This window comes from Sphaeramia orbicularis, chromosome 11, assembly GCF_902148855.1.
Source record: "Sphaeramia orbicularis chromosome 11, fSphaOr1.1, whole genome shotgun sequence".
In the NCBI taxonomy this organism is placed as follows: domain Eukaryota; kingdom Metazoa; phylum Chordata; class Actinopteri; order Kurtiformes; family Apogonidae; genus Sphaeramia; species Sphaeramia orbicularis.
In genome coordinates, this window is record NC_043967.1 from 11,461,497 (window position 1) to 11,484,612 (window position 23,116).

The 23,116-nt window shown below is 37.7% G+C and overlaps 1 protein-coding gene across 1 annotated transcript in view; it reads left to right on the top strand.

The window, feature by feature from the left end:
* The window catches only part of galnt12 (UDP-N-acetyl-alpha-D-galactosamine:polypeptide N-acetylgalactosaminyltransferase 12), a 34,381-nt gene that overhangs the window by 4,093 nt on the left and 7,172 nt on the right, over nucleotides 1-23,116 (top strand). The window contains exons 3-6 of the mRNA XM_030147592.1: nucleotides 2,165-2,354; nucleotides 3,310-3,495; nucleotides 4,798-4,915; nucleotides 5,370-5,546. Of these exons, the coding sequence (XP_030003452.1) occupies nucleotides 2,165-2,354; nucleotides 3,310-3,495; nucleotides 4,798-4,915; nucleotides 5,370-5,546 (671 nt within the window). The remainder of the gene's footprint in view (nucleotides 1-2,164; nucleotides 2,355-3,309; nucleotides 3,496-4,797; nucleotides 4,916-5,369; nucleotides 5,547-23,116) is intronic.

Below are 23,116 nucleotides of genomic sequence, written 5' to 3' on the forward strand. Positions count from 1 at the left end.
ATGATGATCATACTATAAATTATGACACTATACAGGGTGGGGAAGCAAAATTTACAATATTTTGAGGCAGGGATTGAAAGACAGTGTATGACCAATTAGTTTATTGAAAGTCATGAGAATTTATTTGCCACAAGAAAATGTACATAATAGAAAATGTTTTTATTCTATGTGTCCTCCTTCTTTCTCAATAACTGCCTTCACACGCTTCCTGAAACTTGCACAAGTGTTCCTCAAATATTCGGGTGACAACTTCTCCCATTCTTCTTTAATAGTATCTTCCAGACTTTCTTGTAATAGTTTTGCTCATAGTCATTGTCTTCTTTACATTATAAACAGTCTTTATGGACACTCCAACTATTTTTGAAATCTCCTTTGGTGTGACGAGTGTATTCAGCAAATCACACACTCTTTGACGTTTGCTTTCCTGATTACTCATATGGGCAAAAGTTTCTGAAAAGGTATGGATAATAGTGTTAGGTATGATTATGACATCAATATATGTTTGGTTTCAAAACAATTGACGTAGTGCCTGCTGAGAAAAAACAACTAAATGTTCATTGTAAATTTTGCTTCCCCACCCTGTACATTTTGATATTGATTATTATAGAAAAGGCATTTTAGTCATATTGTCCAGCCCTGTCATGTCTGTGGTGAGTGTTCTGAATGTATGATTTATTTTAAAAATTCCTAAAAATTAAACAGTTTGCTCAACAGGAAAAATTTCCAAATGTGCTGATAGAATAGACCATGCTCTTTCCATAGACATCTGAGCATGCTCAGTGCACCCCCCACCGCCTTTGTAATGGGGGATAAAACACAGAGCAGTGAGTGAGACGTGAGACAGACACGCTATGGTTTGGGCTTTTTTTTTTTTTTTAACACCGTCTTCTTTGATATTTTTTTTTTTACTGTTGTTTGCAGTGTTGTCGCAATTTTCCTTTATTTTTTTATTCTGCGTTTTGACCGTGTAACTGCTTTTTGGAGTTCAACCAGAGGCCAAAAAGCAGCTGGACTGATTTAGAAAAAAAGAGTCCAAAACAAAAACTACTGGGCCAAAATTGATGTACATTCTGAGTGCCTTATTTTGTAAAAAAAAAACTGTCAAACTTTAATTCCTCTCTTTGTCTTTTTATGTTATTCCACCCTGTTTTGACATAAAACACACAGTAAAGCAAAACCAGTGAAGAAAAGGAACAGAAGCACATACTCACAGCAGCTTCTATAGATGCAAATTCACAGCAGACTGTTTTAATGAAATAATGTGTCAGGAGTTAAAAGTTTATGATACAACAAGAAATAACCCTAGTAAATTAGTAGTACCTTGTATCTTGTTTTGGGACTGTAGAGCTGTGGAGAATAGATTGACATGTATGAAAGCCAAAGGGATATCAGACTTTCCTTAATCACTGTTTTGTCATACTGCTTGCTTCATTTTGTGGTTAGTGGTGACTTCTAAAGTGGGAGTTATCACTTATCTTAGTGTTGAGTCTTTTCATGTTTTCCTCTACATGCCCAAACTGAGTGTTAGACTGTGACGCATTTTAGGGGAGCGGTTTTGTGGCTCAGCGCCGTGTACAGACTGAAGCAACACAAGCCTCTCCCTCTGCTGTAATGAACCGCTTAAATACACAGCAAATGATTTTGTTCCTCCATTAGTGCCAGGCTGTACATTTAACATTACATGTGAATGCAGGAAAGAACCTTTAGTAGACGAGTAGAGACATTTCAGACAAGTTTAGATTACAGTTTAGAAAGTACAACTGCTGCTTTATACCATGAGTGGGCAGTGGGCGACATCAGTCCTATAAATATGAGGTTATGTGACCAACGCCCATTCAGCCAATCAACCTCAGTACCTCTTTGTTTATAAAACACTCAACAAGTTGTCTGAATGTAGCAATGACATTGTGAAACACTGTTTTCCCCATCTGTCTACTTTTCCAGCTGCTGCTCTTTAAAGTCTGGCAGGAGATAATAGTTGTTTGGCTTATGCTTTGTGTCATTGTTTTATTGGATTTTATATACGGCTTTTAATTATCATCAGAAAAGATTTTAAAAAGCAAAAACAAACACAGTCTTTGTGCACATGTCAAAAAATGAGACCGTGGGTTGTTTTTTTAAAATTTTTTTTCAATCGAACTCTTTTTGTTGAATTTCTCTGAAGCGCACCTGAAGGAGCCGCTGGAACAGTATATCGCAGGTTTAAGGAAGGTGCGTCTGATCCGGGCCACCAAGAGGGAGGGTCTGGTGCGGGCCCGGCTGCTGGGGGCGTCCATCACCACCGGGGATGTCCTGACCTTCCTGGACTGTCACTGTGAGTGTCACGAGGGCTGGTTAGAGCCCCTCCTTCACAGGTGAGACACCGCCAGAGAGAGAATAAATGACATTTGTAAATACTCGAGTGTTCCTGAGACAAATAAATGGACCAAAATGCAGATCCTAGTACTTCAGGGGTGTCAAACATGCAGCCCATGTTCCAAAATCAGCCCGCCAAAGCTTCCAATCCAGCCTGTGGATGAATCTGCAAAGTGCAAAAATTACACTGAAAATGTTAACAGTCCAGGGTGTCAAACTCATTTTAGTTAAAAAGTAAAATAACAGCATAATAACCTATAAATAATGACAGCTCAAAATTTTCTTTGTGGCTTAATGTGGAAAAAAATAACATTAAAATCCTGAAAATATTTACATTAACAATAAAATGTGAATAACCTGAACAAATATGAACAATGTAAAATGTCTAAAGAAAATTAAGTGCAATTTTAACAATATCCTGCCTGTTATTTAATGTTTTGTGCCTTTGTAGATCTGATCCATAATGCACACGTATTAGTTGAGTTATGATATTGTTAAAATTGTACTTTTTTTTTTTTTTTGAAGTTTTTTTCTGGTTATTCACATCTTTTTTTGTTTGGATTGTTTATAAATGTAAAGATTTTCACAACTGAATGTTTTTTAAAAACTGTTTGCACTAAAACAAAGAGGAAAAAGTTGTCATTATTTATAGGCTATTGTGTTATTGTTTTCCTGGTCCAGCCCACTGGAGATCAAATTGGGCTGAATATGGCCCCTGAAAAAAAAAACAGTTTGACATCCCTGTTGTACATAATCACTCAGTCTCCCATGTTGCAGTGCATCCATTTGTAAGTTATACGTGCACAGACAGACGTGGGTGAAAACAATACCCTGCTGCTCTGGTTTGTTGGCACACAGGGTAAATATCAAAACAACGCTCAGTGTGCCAAGTCTATGGGGCAACACAGACACAAAAGCACAAAAGTTCACAGGTTCTCTTCTTTCTCCACACAGGATTAAAGAGGAACCCAAAGCCGTTGTCTGTCCTGTCATTGATGTGATTGACTGGAACACCTTTCAGTACTTGGGGAATTCTGGCGAACCTCAGATCGGAGGTTTCGACTGGCGCTTGGTCTTTACGTGGCACGCTGTTCCAGAGTATGAACAGAAACGCCGACGCTCTCCCACTGATGTCATCAGGTGCGTAAGTGAAAGTCTGAAGCAAAGTCCAAACCAAGGCTTTACGCACACACACACATACACACACACACATATACAGGGTGTATACAAAAATATATATACATTTTGAAAAATTACCCCGAGTTCCACATTTGGTAATTTTTGGAATTTTCTTTTATGGACGTCAGTAGGTAGGGGATTGGTGGATATTTGTCCAAATTTACAGACCCAGGTTTTCATGCATGAGTGAGCAGGGGCAAATTGCGCAATCCAAGCTAATACTGGTTTGTGCAAAGTAGCGGTGGGATTTAAATCCAATCAAAGGTCATGGGAGGGGACAAAAGGCATCCATCTTGTTTTCCACAGAATTGCCGTGTTACAGCATTAACACTTTGGCCACCATGTCAATTTCATTTCTTTACCCATGACAGCTGTTCCTGCCTTTCAAAGTTAATTCAACTTGTTTAGGCCTGAAAATGTCACTGGGGACAGACCAAGTTAGAGTTAACCTTAACCCTAACCCTAAATTTGGAAATTTGGACAAATATCCACCAATCCCCTACCTACTGACGCACATAAAAGAAAATTCCAAAAATTGTCAAATGCGGAACTGGGGGTAATTTTTCAAAATGTATAGTTTTTTTTGATACACCCTGTATATATCATTCATCATAACTGGAAACCTTTCATATTTTTTTCACCAAATTTACTGCAGTTTAACTTCATGTGTTGGAATGGTTCCTACTGGTATTTAGTAGCCTGTGAACTGCTGCAAGAATAAAAACTTTCCAGACCTTAACTGGGAAAGCATTCTAATGTTTTTCACTGAACCATGCAATGAAGGAACCTTTTGCTATTCTGTCTGTGCTGTTCGACATACCACTTGTTGTTATTTTGTCTCCAGAGTAGAACTAGAAAACCAGTCAATATTTCAGTTGTAAATTACTTGTAAACTACTCAACTCCTCTACTGTCGCTGAGCATACTCAAAGAACTCAAAGAAGAATGTACCACTTTTCAAATTAGTGTAGCTTCCTGTGGTTGATCTGAGAGGCCGAACTGTCCAAGAAGTATACCTGCATGGCAACGATATGGTTCAGATCAAACTGGAAGGTCTGGACCAAATGGGGTTTGTGTAAAAGCACCCCAAGGCGGCCTGTACATTATTACCTATAGAAACACTCAGTTCAAATCACAAATTGATCCATCATCCCCTGGCTTTGTCCTCTAGTAGTTGAGCCTTTATCACCCAGATTTAACGCAATTATTAAAATACATGCAATTTAGTCTCAGTGTAGCATTTAGAATGTTTTTCTTCCCTTAGGTCTCCTACTATGGCAGGTGGTCTGTTTGCAGTGAGGAAGGACTATTTCCATTACCTGGGGACATACGACACAGGAATGGAAGTGTGGGGAGGAGAGAACCTGGAATTTTCCTTCAGGGTAAGGCATTAGCATTTGCTGTGTGTAATTGTGGGATCACACATGTATTTTTCATGTAACACGATTTATTCAGAGCTATTTACACCAAACCACATTTCACAACACACAGTACTTAAACCAGATATGTAGCCAGATCTGGTTTGCATTCCCATTTAATTTCCTGTCAACACCATACCAAATAAATTACAGATAAACAGCTGTGGGATTCTGTGAAAAAAGGCCAGAGAGCTTAATAAGTAAATTGCATTGTGGAATTTGAGCATCTATTTTCTTCAATAACTGCAATTTCCCAAATGGATGGGATGTAAAAATATTTCCCTTCAACAACAGACCAGCTTTTCTGATTCCAAGCTCCTCCATAACAAGGCTGCACTTTGTGTTCCCTTAGTGAATGATTGAATCATGGCTCAGAGGCTAACCAAATCCTCGTGGTGCTGTTGTTGATGTCCCTCAGATTTGGCAGTGTGGGGGCAGCCTGGAGGTCCACCCGTGTTCCCATGTGGGCCATGTGTTTCCTAAAAAGGCACCCTATGCGCGGAACAAAGCTTTGGCAAACAGCGTGAGAGCCGCCGAGGTCTGGATGGACGAGTATAAAGAGGTGTACTACCATCGAAACCCCCATGCACGCCTGGTGAGTCTGTAGAGACAGTGTGTGTGTGTGTGTGTGTGTGTGCGCGCGCGCACATCAGCAGAATCAGTCACAACCAAAGCTACTCTGAAACCTTTTTTCTCTCTCGATAGCTCTAAACCATGTCACACACAACAAACCATCCTTAGGAAATACACTTGCTTGTCTATCATTTAGTCTATATCGGGGTGGGCAACCTGTGGCTCTGGGGCCACATATGGCTCTCGGCCCCTTTTCCAGTGGCTCAATGTGGCTTTGTCAAAAAGCAAAAGGAAACAAGTGTTCAGAGTTCACAAACCTCCACCAAGCACCCCGAACGGTGTGCATGTGTGGATCGACTATTTCTTTTTAAATTCAACAGTTTCAAGGTTGTTCCATACAGCAGAAAAAGTTGAAGCTTGGTACCAGTCATGTGTATGTCAAATTATATTACATTTCAATCAATATTTGTTGAGTTATAATGAAAAATGTGTCGTAAATGGGATTTTCATTGTTAAATTGAAATGTCCACAGAGTCCACATTCCACAGTGGATGTGGACAATTTTGTGCCAGTTACAAGATATTGTTATAAGCTACAGGTGGATCAAATTGGAGGCTAATCGGAGAATTTTTTATGAATTTTCGAAAATTGTTCAATGATGAGAGATAGGAAAACTGTAGATTAGTGACCTTGCTGTGACCTTGAACTTTGGCCTACTTGGCCCAAAATTGAATGGGTTGGTCCCAGGGCCTAGGCCTATCTGTGGGTGCAATGTGGTAAAGATGGTTGTAATAGTTTTCCCATAAAGTTGCTAACAAACAAACAAACAAACACACAAGCAAAGTGATCATAATGCCTCCTGGCGGAGGTAATGAATGACGATTTTTTTTTTTTAAATTTTCTTTTTTTTTTTTTTTTACACATTTTGCTATTATTGTCACAACCATAAAGTGATTCTAACATTATGCAGTTATAAAAAATGTAGACTATACTCCAAATGAATAATAAAAAAAAAATAGTAGTAGTAGTAAAAGTAGATTACTTTTTAATTTTAAGATACTGAAGGTATTCATCTGTATTCTTTTTTTTTTTTTTCTTTTTTTAAAAAAATTTATTCAAAACAGTCTCACAACAAATTACACAGGACATCATTGATACAAAGTATGCTGTTCTCTTTTTTATTTTGTTTTTTTTAAGAAAAAAGGCTGTCAATATTTGTCTCCATTCTTCATTGCAAAGAAGGTCTTCACATACCAGTTGATATTTGAATGAAAATACTGACAAATATCACCGTTTTCTTTAGTTCTGTCGTCTCTTTGTGGTTCTGTAAATGCTCTGAAACACTGATTTATTCTCCACACATTCCGTACAAACTCATACTAAAGAGCTTCTTAAATAGTTCACACTTGGAGGAAAGATAAAAGGCTATCTTTTGGCTCCAGACAGATTTGTTTTTCTATATCTGTCCTAAAATGGCTCTTTAGATAGTAAAGGTTGGCGACCCATGGTCAATATGCTCTCCCTTTAACTGCTCCTTTCATAAAGTATGTGGACAAAAGTATTGGGACATGTTGAATTCAGGTGTTTCTTTTCTAACAGAGGTCTGGGATACAAAACAATAATGACAAATGTCTTAACATAGTTTTATATTGTAATAAATATCATTGCATTGCATTGGTTAGTTTTGTTTAGATTGTTATCTTTGCTTCTGAAATGCCTCAGAGATGGTTTTCACTTGATTTCTGTCAACATTGATTTTTAAATTTTTTTTTTTATCTATGACTTTGATTTTAAATGTTCTACCTGTGCTCTAACTGTAAATAATAATTTTCTATCACAACTAACCATCTACTTTCTTCACATCTCACTTAGGAAGAAAAATCTCTCATTAAACTTTAAAAAAATATTGATGTTTAATTAACTATGTGGACAAAAATATTGGGACACATCATGGCTACAGCTGTAAGATATCCTGTTCATGCTGATTTGAGATTGTAACATTAATATTTATATTTACAAAGTGTCTACTGACACAGTATTGTGGCATGACTGTGGCACGAAATCTGAGATTGATATAAATCAGCCACTGGGACAACATGCTGTGCAGAATTCAGACCACAGCACTCAATACACTGAACTGACACAGAACTGAGAAGTAACACGACACACTGCCACATCTAACATGTAGCTCCACCCACCTTCTCCAGCCTCAATCTCACTGACTGCACAGAGCAAAGAACACCATAAAACAACATATAGAGTATTTACAACAATAATTCCTATTCTATACTATATACTATCACTAATTTGTCGTTTCTTCCATCAATTGCCACAATACTGTGATAGCAAAATGCACAAAAGAATGAACTGAAGTATACTCCATATATCACCACAGTACTGTGGCAACAAGAGGATAATGAGTTCATGTAACAGTATCCATGATCGGCTCTAGTACAAATGCTAGCATTTGATTGGTCTGTGCCAATAGACAAACTGATATTTCGTGCCACAGTACTGTGGCAGTAGCCATTGCCTTATATTTATGTGGCACCTTTTTGCATTGTCAAATTATTGTCAGTAATTGTAACATACCGTTCCTTTAATAGATTTCTTTATGTGCTACTAATATTTTAACAGATGATTGTGCATTATTGTACAGCCATAAAATACCTTGCAACCTGTATGGATATGGACATTTCCAAAAAAACATGAGAATAAACATCAGCGTTTCTCGAACTTTGATTTTTGTAGACCCATTTTTTAAAAAAACAACAAACCAGTGCAGTCCATTTCAGAAATCTATAAATCATAAGGAAAAAGGAATATGTCCACAAATGAGCATTCTTGACCATTTTAACTGCCATTTTATTGTATGACAAGGCTCACAAAGCTATCTTGAATAGTTTAACGAGACCTTCAAAAATACATGCTAGCCAAATCACAGCTTTGTTTTGTGAAAATTTATTTAAAAATTTTGCTATTTGATATTTAGGCAGTGGAAAAAGGCCCTCATTTTTTGTCAGTTAATAATCAATAGAACAAAAAAAAATGTTAAACACATTTATGAGAACAATGAAGATATTCAGTGCTACAAAAACATTATTCTTGTTCAGAGTGAATTGAAATTTCTTGTCATTTTCAGTATTGAAAAAACACATCATGTTTCTACAGGAAAATCCTACCACATCTGTGAATTGGTGGATATGTGATGACATGTAAATCATCCTCATCTTCTAATCGTCTTTTTTTTTTTTAAATTCCTTTACCCTTTGCTCTATCATATGCTTCGTTGACTTTTTATCATTAAGATTTAATGGCTAGTAAAATACATTTTGTTCTCATGTTCTTTTCCTCTGAACCTTTATGCTTTGGATCATACCATTCACTTCCCTGAAGGGGCCTTGAAACTGAACATATCTGTAAAAGTCATGGTTTCCCACATTTTTCTCCAGCTTCCCATCCTTTTGTAAGCCCAAGCTCTGGTTCTTTTAACTTCCCAATAGTTAAATTCTGTATCAAATTAAATTGTTTGGAAATCATTATTGTATGCAACCAGTTTTTACCACTCAGCCGAGGGGTATTGTTATCATTTTGCTGTCTGTCCATTCAATGACATAATCACATCGCATTGACATATCTGCATCAAATTTATACTGTGGATGCATTTTGGCATGGAGCAGAGGCCTATTGATAATAGGTGACCTTGACGTACTTTTTCAAGGTCAAATGTCCTTGTGCAGTTATAATATCTGAGTACTTTTAAAATATAAATATGTATGTAATAAGTTTAACACAAAGACAATCTAATCTAAATAATAGGGCAGTAACTTTGAACACAATCTTACACTATATTTGGCTGAGGGGTAAAGTGCGCAGCATGTTATGTTGATATTTTGAAGTCTTGCTTTTACTATTTTAGCAATATGTCTGATGTGCAAACTGTTACTGAATCCATGGTGTTTTTAAATATCATTTACATCGCTTTAGCAAAGCTCCTCTTTGATTGCAGCATATTTAATAAGTAAATGTATCCTTCATGGTGATGGTGGTGTTTGATTACAGCTGCACTCGTCCTAAAATCACTTTCACCCCAGAGCTCACTCTCAGCTCCACACACGCATGCACAAAATAACATGCATTCTGCTCTTGCACAAACTACACACACACATGCACGCTGTGCTCCCGCTGTGGTGTAAAAGCTCCCCTGATTAAGTGACACTTGGGATACATGAGCAGCAGACGCCCAAGGTGACAGGGGTGTCAGGGCGTTCCGGTGTGTAATTACCACCTTTTCGTGTCAGCGGGTGTCACCCACCTGCCCTTGACAGGGTGAGAGCACCGCTAACCTGCGAGGTGCCCCGTCTTTGTGTATGTGAGGGAGGGGCCAGAGCCAACGTATTACCTTGTAGTTAAGAGGAGAGGCTCTCTACACCCAGATCAGGTGATGCTCATCTCCCTGAGAGGTGGTAGCCTTGCCAACCTCAGATTGGCATGACGAAGCTAACACACTCAAGCCACAAAACAACAGGTAGGTTAAATTAGGTTAGATTAGATGAGACTTTATTGATCTCACAGTGGGGAAATTCAGTGGTCAAGGCAGGAACCGAATAAAGTGCAAGAACAAAAAATGTGCGTGTATGAAGATGGTGCAAAATACAAACAATTAGGGATGTAAACAATTAATCGACTATCAATTAATTGTCGATAAGAATGTGCTCGATTAAATTATTAATTGACGGTTAATTACCCTTTTCCACGGTGAGATTTGTGGTGTTGACAGTAGGGGGCGCCGCTGCCATAACTAGGCTTCATCACTGAAGTTGAATAATCCCGCAGCTGGGATAGCCGGTCATTGAACTGGATCATGGCAGTGATAAGTTAGAATGGCTTTAGGGACATGGTGGAGCGAAACACAGACCGGCCCGTCTTTTTGTGGGAGCGGTGCACCCCCCCTAAATACACGTACAAATGTGGGGTCGGTATCAGATTGGAGCGTTTTCCCTGGAGGTTGGTCTAGTCCATGGTCATCTGGACTATCTGGTCAGTGACACAGAAGTTGAAAACATCCCCCAGGCTCCTGATCCGGGCTACAGGTATGTTCCGCATTATGCCCTGCATTATGTCCCGCGGTCACCCCGGTGGCTATGGGAAAATAGTGGGGGCGGGGGGGCATCTCCGCTGAAATCTCACTCCATCATGTCAGTGATGCAAAGTCAGAAATGCCCATTTCTTCTAAACTGCCCCTCTTCAGATCCATTTATTTTATTGAATTTCTCTGCAGAATTTCTTTAGTTCTATGCCATAAATGTCATTGTCTGTACCGTATCGAATGGTACAATAAATCAATCATTAAGGAATATGTCATGCTTTTTTCATAAAGTATATGAACAATATTTAGCTTTTATTCTTATAGACCCTATCGAAGGAGAAATTCAGGTTCTCTGGAAAATCGCTGCTTATCAATTAATTATTAATCAATCAATAAGGTCAACCAACTAATGATTAATGGATTAATCAATAATTTGCATCCTTACAAACAATATAAAAATAGTAATAACAGTACTAAGTAATAAAACTCTATTGGCTATATCCATATTTACAAAAGAGTGGAACTATACAAAGTCAGTACAGATGAGAATGAGACCCATACAGGACAGGGTTCTACTGTTGTGTACAGTGTGACAGCGGAGGATGAACGACCTGAGATTCGCTCCTTCCTACACTGTGGGTCAGTTTGCCACTGAAGGAGCTGCTCAGAGCCTCCACGGCCTGATGTAGTGAATGTGAGGTGTTTTCCATGATGGATGTCACCTTGGCTCACATCCTCCTCTCATCCACGTGCTCTACAGTGTCCAGTCCAGCCCAGCCCTGACCATCCTGTTCAGTCTTCAGTGCCGTCTGCTCCCCAGCAGATCACAGCGTAGTGGATAGTAGAGGCTACCACAGTCATAGAATGTCTGTAGCAGAGGCGTGTGCACTTTAAGGGACCTCAGTCTCCTCAAAAGGTGAAGACAACTTTGGCCCTTTTTGTTCCCGTGTGTCCAGTCCAGTTTGTTACGGTGAACACCCAGGTATCTAAAACTGTCCACCAGGTCAGTGTCCAAGCCCTGGATGTTCATCAGTGTGGGTGGTAGTGATTTCCCCAGAACTCAGTCACCATTTCCTTGATTTTGCTGGTGTGTAAAGGGTACCTGTAGTGAATTTTCATTGTTAACTATCTCAAAAGGTCATCTATAATACCAGCTTTTCTGTCAGGTAACTTATGTGATAGCCCGTTGTTAAGTATGCACAAGTACTAAGTTGTGGTCAGCAGAGGCGATTTCTCATAGACTGCAAGGGAAGCTCAGCTCCCCCTAAAATTATGAAAATTAAATGGTTAAATATGTGCGTTTGTGTTGACATTTCATTGACTACAAATGTGTTCGAACACGTTCATTTCACAGACGAGTTTGTTCAGAATCAGCTTTATCACAAATCAACGGACTCGATGTTCACTTCTCATACATTCCCGTTGCGCTGTTTTCTCATACGATCTATGGTCAATGCATTTGCCTGTAGACGCTCGGCGTCCATGCACTTCAATGGGACTGAGTGGAACAGTTTTTTTCATTACCTCAAAACTGGACGGTGATTGGATAAATGCCACAATGTTGTCCCGCCCCCGAATGCTCGGCGTCTCTGGGGGTGAATGGAGCTGTGGGCGGACCTCGGCTGGGCTGGACACTGAGATTCCACATGCTGATTGGAGGGTCAGTCGAAAGGCTGAATCCCGTTTGATTGACAGCTTTTTTGAGACATACTCCTCCACTTGACGGAGTTCAGTTTAATACCATCACACATTCTGCTGTGAAATCAAGAGAAAAACAACTACCAAATTACTTGTTCATTTCTTGCACTGTAAATAAAAGACACTCATTGCACTTTCTTGTTGCAATTTAACATAATTTCAAAGTTTTCTTGCTTACTTGGTACGATAAGGTCACTGACCATTTTCTTAAAAAGGAACGGAGGGCCAAATTTATGTTTAAATAACTTGACTTTTTGTTTTTTTGGTGTAAGCCGACAATGAGCTTCACCTGTCTGAAAGACGAGCAGCCGCCACTGGTGGTCAGAGACTTCTTTTCTCCTTCACAGGCTGTTCCAGCACCGATAGTGATGCACACTCATAGTATTGTCCGATTACCTGGGCTGTGATGGACTGGTCACTGACCCAGTGCAGCAGATACTAGTCTAAGATGGCACATTATTGGTCAGTGCTGCACAGACAACAAGCTCAAATGTGTGCTTTTCTCTCAATCTCGTTCACTGACTGCTGCTTGTTTACTTGCACTCGATCACCCCAAATCAGTGATAGTGCGTCACTTACAGCCGGCAATAGCTGCTCCCCATAGGTTCTGCCCACACATGTAATTGACATAGTAAAAAGGTCCAATGAGGTGCAATTATGGTGATTTTTTTTTTCTTACTGAATTTGCACCTCTCTTGCTCATAAGTAATACACAAAACACAATTAATGTCGTTAGCATGACCAGTACAGGTACAGTTTAAGCACAGGTGGTTGCGCTCACACCAGTCCACACAGTCCCTGATGACTGATCTGTACTCCAGCTCATTCCCCTCAGACACACAGCTAACAACGGCTGAGTCAGTGGAGGACTTCTGTAGATGACAGCTGTTGGTGTTGTATGTGAAGTTGGTTGGTGTAGCTATCTACTTTTTTATCTTAAAAAATTAGGGAAGCATAGATAGACACCAGAGATGGAAATTTCATGCAAAAATACAACCACGTGAATATGGACATGTAGTTGATTATTTGAATATGAGAGTGCTGGTGGAGGATGGCTCTACCATTGTCTATTTTTCAGCTGACGTCATGGTTATAAGATAAGATAAGACCTTTAGCCTGGGTTAGAAGTGGCTGCTGGTTAACATGTGGTCTTTATGATAGGTGGCAAAAGTACACACAATGTGCTTCATCCAAGAACCAGTCACACTCATACAAGGCATCTAGGGACACTTCTTTCAGATATATTGTGTTCCATGCTTGGAAAAACTTGTTCTGTAGCCGACAGCGACAGACAAGTACTTTTTAAAAATCCTATTTTTATTATTTCCTCTATGTCAGTTTAAAAGATAATTTTACAAGGAAATAAAGTCACAGTTTGGTGTAAAACAGCTGAAGTATCAGACTGGGAAAATATGCCAGTAGAAAAACTACACACTTGAAAGTTGCAGAGGTGACATCGTAACTTCTCTCTCCATGTTTGTGATGTTTCTGCAGCTTCAACATGACCAGACTGTTGTGATTTTCACTTGTTATAATATGGTTTTTTAACTTTGCTGTTGAAGAATGAAGTGAAAAAGAATATCACGTACGATACGACTTGGTAAAATCAAAAGTTGTTTCTTCCAGTAGAAGTAGAGATACCGTACTTTCTGGACTAAACCACAACTTTTTTCTCGTTTTGAACCCTGCGACTTATACAATGATGCAGCTCGAGTATAGATTTATACGGGCTAACGGCCTCCAGGGAGCGCTCTAGCAGGAAGTGCAAAAGTGAGACAGACAGGTGGAAGAGGTGATGAAGAGGAGAAGTTTTAATCGTAACTTTTAACAATCATTTTGCATGTCATGCACAAACCCTCATCATGGAAAACACAGAAGAAATGCATATGATGCAGCTTTTAGGTTAAAAGCAATCAATGTGTCTGTCCAAGAAGGAAACAGAGCTGCAGTACGGAAGTGCCATTGAGAGCGACAATGAAAGAGAGACTGAGAAGGTGTGTGATGGAGCCTTTGAGGCTGTTCAACTCCGACACTTAAGAAGACGACTGCAGTGGTTTCAATGAGCAGAAGGAAGATGGAGATGGAGATCAATGACTTTTCTGGGTTTTTGAACCAGCCTGTGACTGCCGTTTTACTGCCGTGTTACAGGCACTGTTTGGAAAAAAGCAGTTAAGGTATGGAAATAAATATTTAAATAATCTTTCTGTTTACCATCTTTCTGTGTAAATACCTCATGTTACATCGTGGACACCTGCGGCTTATAGTCAGATGTGCTTTATATTCAGGTGCAGCTTGTAGCCCGGAAAGTATGGTACTAAAAAACTGATATTAGTATTATTATTGATTCTGCTGCAGTAAAAGTAAAATAAAGTGCAGGCTCTGAAATGTACTCAGAGTATCCTTTTAGTGGAATGCTTTAAATAATCTTTAAAATGTGATTTGTTGTCACATTTTATCATGTGTCTACTCGTGCTGGTCTACTCATGTTGGTCCATAATTGAGTTTAGTTGTGATCCAGTGATATTTATTCTCAGTCCTCACTGGTTGGTGTTTGAACAGACCTGTTCCTCAGTTTGTTGTTACTTTTTCTCAGTTTAAACAAACCGTGGATAGTGTCAGGCAGTTGTTGATTTGCTCAACACACAATTTTAACAGTTTTGAGGTCAACCAGATCTTTAAACTTTAATGCCTTTAGTTTAATAAAAGGTGAGTTTGTTGGTTCTCTGTAAGTGGTTTTGTTTCTAGTTCTTCTGGATATTTTTTTGGAGGACGAAGACCGGATCTATGTTAGTTTTATATGTGTTTTCCCCTCTTTTCCACACATGAGGTACAGTAACACATTTTATTTTACAACACACTTGCAATTTCTTATGATATTTTGGACTTAACATAATTTACATATGCTTGTTAGTTTAATCTTTCTATATTATAAAAGGGAAGTGGACTCTGAATGTGTGTGTGTCTTGGGCATCACACAAAATCTAGAAGAAGGTAACTGCTGTAATTCGTTACACTTATGTATTTTTGGTCAAGGAAGAGACTAGCGAAAACGGCAAGTTGATAGGACCAATATTTTGGGAGATTTTAGTAATTTTGAAATACAATAGCCTTACAATCACATTGCCAGCCAGGAATCATAGAATCATCATTGAAGTGGGTTACCAGGCAACAGATAAACAATAGGGCCATGTTGCCATGGTGTCAAATTTCATGTGCAGAAACAGACATGCCAGCTGAGAGGTTATTCAACTGAAAATGCCAGTGGAATTTAACAAGAAAGTAAAGAAACCAAGGGAAAGAACTGTATCAGTGGATTTAGAACATGTGCTTCCACACGGGTAAATGCGCTAGTTTATTTATATTTGTTACTAGCGTGTTAACCCATGGGGATCCGCGGGTTCTGGATCTGATAGTTTTTATGCTGGTGTGAATGAATGAATGAATGAATGTTTTTATTATTGTGTCTTGCATAAAGAACATGCCCAGCTCTTACATGGGCTTATAAGACACCAAAAATACAAACAAAAAAATCAAATACCAGACAATAGGCACAATAGATATGAACAAAACAAAGTACTGACCTATTTAAACAAACACATCTGCTGCTTTTTCCAGGCTTTACAAACAAATTATGTTAATTTATATACATTTGAACTGAACAACCATTTCATCTTGTCATCATCAGTGGTCCAGAACATATCAGGATTTTGGATTAACATGGACCGCATTTGTCCAGCAGTCACCGCCAAAGCATTTTGGGTATAGCAACGTGATTGTAAGGCTATTTTATTCCAAAATTACTAATATCTCTCAAAATATTGGTCCTATCAACGTACTGTTTTCACTAGTCTGTTCCTTGACCAAAAATTCATAAGCATGCCAAACTGCAGCAGTCAGCTCTTTCCAGATTGTGTGTGAATCCTGAGATACACACACGCACACAGAGGCCACTTGGCTTTTATAATGTAGACTACAGCAAGAAATTTAACTTCAGACACTCCTTCAATCTGTACATGGGTAAGTTGTTGTTTGAGTAGGTTGTGAAGATGGATATCAATACATTTGATGGAATCAGAATCAAACTGAACCAACCGGTTTTTATTCACAGTACATGACTGCATGTTACCCAGAAAAATAGCTAGTACATGTAAATATTGTCACTGTGTTTGTTGGCAAATCAGTATGTGAAATTTGAGAGGACTGTGAAGTTTAACTGTTTACTGTCTCCTTCATAGTAGAGTTATTACATTACATTATTATTATTACATATTGTATTACATTTGTTTTTATTTTTATTCACTCTTGCTTGCTTCTTTGATTGCAGTTTGATATGAGTTTTACGAGTTACAGTAGTAAATTGGTAGTTTACTAAGTTAGCTTTTGATTAATGATTTTTTAAAATTTTATTTAGTTTGGGTCAAAGCTTCTTATCTGGCAAAAAGGTTGTATAAGAATGTGTTGTAGAATCACACTCCATGATCTGACTCACAATTTTCTCACCTCTTATAAAATGTAGGTGAGTTACCAAGCTATAAATCTTTTATTTCTCCTTTATTTTTTGCTTTTGGAGGCTTAGTCTGTGTGTGTGGTGGCTTTTTGTTGTTATCTTACTAGAAGCCTAGTGTTTTTTGTATAATTTCTGGACATTACCATCTAAAGACGTTTTCTGGTACATGCAGCAGCAGTGTTTCCATTAATCACCTAGATTGTGGAGGCTTCATTTATCTAACCTGACATTTATTATGAATTAATAATGTTGTTACACGATGACACAGCTCTAAGGTATCTGTGTAAATCAATCAATTGGATTAATTCTTCATCATTACATCTGCTTCAGCAGCAAAACACCATTTTACACACAAGTTAAAGCAGATTAAACCCTACTGGCCATTTAAAATGAATGTTAGCTGAGTAGAAAAGTTTTGATAGCGCTGCTTTTTTATAACATGATCTTTAAGGTTGCTCTGAAAAATAGGTCATATGACAAAGATTGTGGGATCACCCAACCCCAGTTTTGGATTTTCATCATTTGTAGAACAAGGTAGAATGAGAGAAAGCATGACATTAAATATGATTTACAAAACCACTGTTTGCATCATGGTGTGCAAAGCCATTTTATTCTTTAACACCATAAACCATTAACACTGTTTGAGCCACAGCAGAGCTTTGTAATAATTAGCACAAGGGGCTAATGATCTGCTGTTTTTACCTGTTCTCTATGACTTAGGTTTTATTACCTCCGCCAAGGAATGGCAGAGGTTATGTTTGCAACGGGGTTTGTCTGTTTGTTTGTTTGTCTGTTTGTTAGCAAGATAAGTCAAAAAGTTATGGATGGATTTGGATGAAATTTTCAGGAAATGTTGATACTGGCACAAGACACAAATGATTAAAATTTGGTGGTGATCGGGGGGGGGACTGATCTGCCTTGGTGGAAGTCTGCTCTCTCTGAGTGCCTTTCTAGTTACCTCTGCCAAAGAGGTTATGTTTTTGCCAGCGTTTGTTTGTTTGTTTGTTTGTTTGTCTGTCTGTGTGCATGGTAACTCAAAAAGTTATGGATGGATTTGGATGAAATTTTCAGGAAATGTTGATACTGGCACAAGAAACAAATGATTAAATTTTGGTGGTGATGGGTGAGGGGGGACTGATCTGCCTGGGCGGCGGTTTCCTAGTTTTAATTTATCAGTTTTTCACTGTCTTTTCATTAACTAATTTACTAACCCTGGCCTGGAGCCTGGAAAACTCCATGTTAAATCTATTAAATCTAGAATGTATGGTTACTTGAGGAACAATTGTATAGATGTTATTTATGGAAGCCTGTTTACACCACTGTGACAGCGGAAAAAAGATATTTTCTAAGTCAAAATAATGAGTCGGCGTCTCAATATAATGAGAAACTTCCTCAAAATAATGAGTCAGTATCTAAAAATACCGACTTAGTATCTGAGCGCAGTATATTGGATGTAGTGGATAACAGTTCCAGTTGAGAAGTTTCGCTGTCAGTCTGCATTAGTTTGTTTACAAGGGCTGTTTAATTAGTAAAAAGCCGGTGTGAAAACTAAATGAACTATATTCAAAATTCAAGAGTGTATCATTTTCAGGGCTGACTCAAACAAAACAAATGAATCATGCTTCAGTTTCCAGCTGTCATTTACTCTGCTCTAATTGGTCACTTTCTGGCTTTTCGTGTGCATCCCATTGGCCTCTGTCCCGCTCCTTCTGATCTATGTACTGGATGTCACCAAGCAACATGTCACCATTACATTTCTGCTTCATTGGTGTTTAAGTAGCACCTGCGCTGGTCTCTGCCTCATATACGCTTTGAAGTCCTCTACTGGTGGCTGCTGTTGTCCTTTGATCGTCTTTACCAGTCATTTTCATTGACAAAGAGGCCGTCTCCTCTGGGAATTCTGTTCTTGACCAAGTAAATTGACGAAGGGCCAATTAGAGCGTGTTAGTTTTGCAGCGTACAGCCAACATCCATGATCCCGAAGTGGGGCTGAACCCTTCCTCCTCCTCCTCCTCCTCCAGTGGTGAACATGTAGTTACAACCAAATGAACACTGTAAACTCCTCACACGATAATATACCAGAGGTTCACTGTAGTGTTTGAGCATGGATTATGTTAGACAGATTTAGATCTTAACCATTCTTCTGTTGTAAGATTAGATCTGTGTTTTCCAAACTTAAGGTCCCAAAATTAGATATGGAGCTGTTGTTAAAGGGTTGAGGAATTTTCCTAAATAAAAAGTGTTCTCTTGAAGAGTTTGTAAATGATGACTTTACCAAAGCCTTGTTAAAGAGAAGAAACTGCAAATTGTAAAAGATGTAACAAGACAAAAAATATGCAACAACAAGGTGTCAGACTCATTTTAATTCAGGGGCCACATACAGCCCAATATGGTCTCACATGGGCTTTACCAGTAAAATAATAATTTATAAAAAAATAAAAATAAAAAAAAATACTGTGAAAAAAGTAAAATTACATCATGAAAATGTTAACATCTGCAAAGTATACTTAAAGAAAATGTGAATAACATGAACAAAGATGAACAATCTGAAATTTCTTGAGAAAAATAAGTGCAATTTTAAAAATATTACGCCTCAGTTCATCATTTACACAAGTGCATTACAACTTATAGATCACAGTGGATCTACAAATACCCAAAACATTTAGTAACAGGTTGAATATTGTTAAAATTACACTTACTTCTCTTAAGATATTTCATGTTGTTCATATTTGTTCAGTTATTCATATTTGTTGTGAAAGGATAGTTTGTAAATGTAAACATTTTCATGTAATTTTCCTTTTTTACACTTAAACAAAGACAGAAAATTAGAGTTGTCATTATTCATATTTTATTATAATAGTATTTTACAAAGTCCGACCCACTTGAGACCAAAATAGGCTTTATGTGGCCCCTGAACAAAATAGACTGATGTTAATATCTTCAGTGTAATTTTTGCATTTTTCAAATTCATCCCATGGGTTGGATTGGACCATTGGGCTTGCCGGCTTTGGCCCAGGGGCCTTATGTTTGACACCCCTGGACTAAAACGATGCAAAAGATGCCACAAGATGAAACCAACATAACAGAAGCAACAGGACACAAACAGCCTAATAGAGATATTAGGATGAAAATGAGACAAAAATATGTAGCAACATAAAGGTAGTGTAGAAGACGTAACAAGACAATGGAGACAAAAAAGAAGTAACAAGATTAAAACAACATGAAAAACGTAAGATTAAAATGACGCTACAATATATAAAATGGATTCACAGAGCTGAAAAGACAAAAATGATGTAAACGTTGCAACAAGATAGTAAGGTTGTAGAAGACAACAAAAATTGTCCTTGGAAGAGTCAGTACAAATGTAGATTTGGCAAGTCATGACATTTTTGTGAGCTTTGGTCCTCCTTGGCATCTCAAGGTGAAAAAGTTTGGGAAGTACTGGGTTAGAGTGTAGATCACTCTGCCCTTTCCTCTGTTCCTATGAGACATAAACTCTCCAAACCAAGGCTGCCCGATAAATATTCCACCAAACTATCTCCTTCTGTCTCTTTTTAGGAATGTGCGTACATGCATCAGCCATTGTTATGTTCTCCTCAGGGTTGGCGCATAATTAGGTAGTAGGTGTATTTGCACTATTAGATCATTTATGGAGAGACAAACTCACTCTGTCCTCTACTGTGGACCATTGAATTATGACATTTGTAGAATATACTGTGAGCTTTGTACCAAAGAAAGTGTATTGAAAACTGGAGTCATCGATCGCCTGTATTGATCAATATCTGTTCTCACAAACATTCCAACAAATGGTTTTTTTTTTATAATTGATTTATTTCAAATATGGAAATGATACAAGCTTCCTGATTGATACTAATTGACTTCTTTGTACAACATAATATAGAAATGAAAATTCAAGGAAGCAAAAATAATAATACACACAAAAAAGAAAAAGAAAAAAAGTCATATTCGAAAAGGAGCGAGAAGAGGCATAGCTTATTAGTTCTCACCACTTTGTCTAAACCAGCAATATGTACATATATACAGATACATATACACATTCACATATGCATCATATACATATATATACACACACATACACTTACATATACATACATACATACACATATATACCTATATACACATATACATTCCCATAGGCTTCTCTGCCTCTAATCTCTATGCCTTATCAATGAGTAAATGACAATAGACAGGAATGAGAATTATCAATTATCAATTGTAACTGCTAAACAAACTATTTTTGTACATTTCCTTAAACTGGTTCATATTTGGACTTTGCTTGAGTTCCTCACTTAGATTGTTCCATAACTTGACACCAGAAATAGATAAACAAAAACTTTTTAAGGTTGTTGTCCTGTTTTTGATTTTGAAGTTATGTTCCCCTCTTAATTGATAACCTCCCTCCTGATTTCTAAAAATTTTTTGGATATTTTCTGGTGATTGTCTGTTTTTTGCCTTGTATAGGATTTTTGCTGTTTGGTAAGATATGATGTCAGTAAATTTCAGTAGTTCTGATTGTCTAAAAAGTAGATTTGTATGTTCCAAGTACTGAACCTTGTGAACAGTCCTTATTGCTCTTGTCTACAGGATGATAAGTGATTGTAATGACATTTTATAAGTATTTCCCCTAGCCTCAGCACAGTAATGTCAATATGGCAAGACCAGTGAACAGTAAAGTATGCGAAGAGAACTATTATCCAGTAATTGTTTTGCCTTGTATATGACCACAATACTTTTAGAAACTTTAGACTGAACATGTTTGATATGTGATTTCCACTTCAGCCTGTCATCTGCTATAACCCCAAGAAATTTATTTTCATGTACTCTTTCAATTCCAACCCCATCTAATTCTATTCTCACCTTTGTGTTTGCTGTGCCTTTGCCAAATAACATACATTTAGTCTTCGCTACATTTAATGATAATTTATTCAAGTCAAACCATGTGTTATGTTTCTTCTGAGTGTTCCTCAGTCTTCATACGGTACATGAAGATCACTAATATTACATTCTTCAGATGCTCAAACGGAGTCCTTTAAACAGTGCACACAGCTATGTGCAAAATACACAGATCAGTCCAGTTTCTTTTGTTTGACCAGGATATGGGAGTAGTGTTGTGTTAGGATGTCTGTGTGTTTGAGGGCGTGTATTTATCAATAATAAAATGGTATGTAATCATTTCTATATATCGCACCTTGTACAAATACAGGTTACAAAGTACTTTTCTTTTTTTTTTTTTATACTTTATTTTTTAACAGGTTTTACATTTTTTAACAAACAGGCAATAAAACAAAAAAGTAAAGACACACGAAACAAGAGACATCAACAAGCACAGACAGGGCAGTATCAAAAAACTGAAAATACAACAATAAAGAAGTGAGTCATTGAGTCACAATGTTATCCCATCAAGATAAGAGGGTTGAGTTAGTTTGGGTAATGTCCTGTTTCAGTCCATGTCAGATCCTTCAGATATATTCTCATGTTGCATCAGATCAGGTCCCGTAAACCTGCTGACATAATTACATCCATCATTTTCATAAACATTTGTGCACATTTTCCTGGAATGCATATTTACACATGTTGACAGTAAAAGATACAGATGTTGAGATATATGTGTATTTCTCATGAGAAAAACAAGATGTTTTCTTATAGGGATGTCACATCTTCTGGGATAGATGTCCATTTTAGCCAGTAGTTAGTAAATTTGTCCAAATTATGGTTTAAGCAGAAAGTTAATTTTTCCATATTGTATATTTCTTCAACAATTACAATCCATTCCTTCTTTGTTGGGGGTTCTTCACTCAGCCATTTTCTTGTTATGGCTTTTTTTTTTACAGGCTGCCATCATTATATTAATCAGGTATTTGTCTCTAGAATTGACTGTGGGTGGTATATTTCCAAGATAATACAAAGTACTTTTCATCATCATCAAGACAGAAGAAATTACCTTTTGCAAATATTTGTAAAATGGCTGCATCCAATCAGTTTTCAGTCACGTTTTAGTTAGGTCTAAGCACCAAAAACGTCTTGGACGAAGATCACGGTTTGAGTAAACAAAAAAACACCCTTTCACATTACCTCTGTCAGAAGACTTGGCACCCAGGTGTAAATAGTGTGGTTGAGTACAAACACTGAGGTGCAAATAGACAAACGTACGGCACATTCACACACATAGAGGACATATGATCCAGTCATTCATAACACAGAACAGTCTGGAAATCAGAGAAAAATAAAGGTTATTGTGAAACTCTGAGGGATCTGATTACACAAGGGGAATATAATG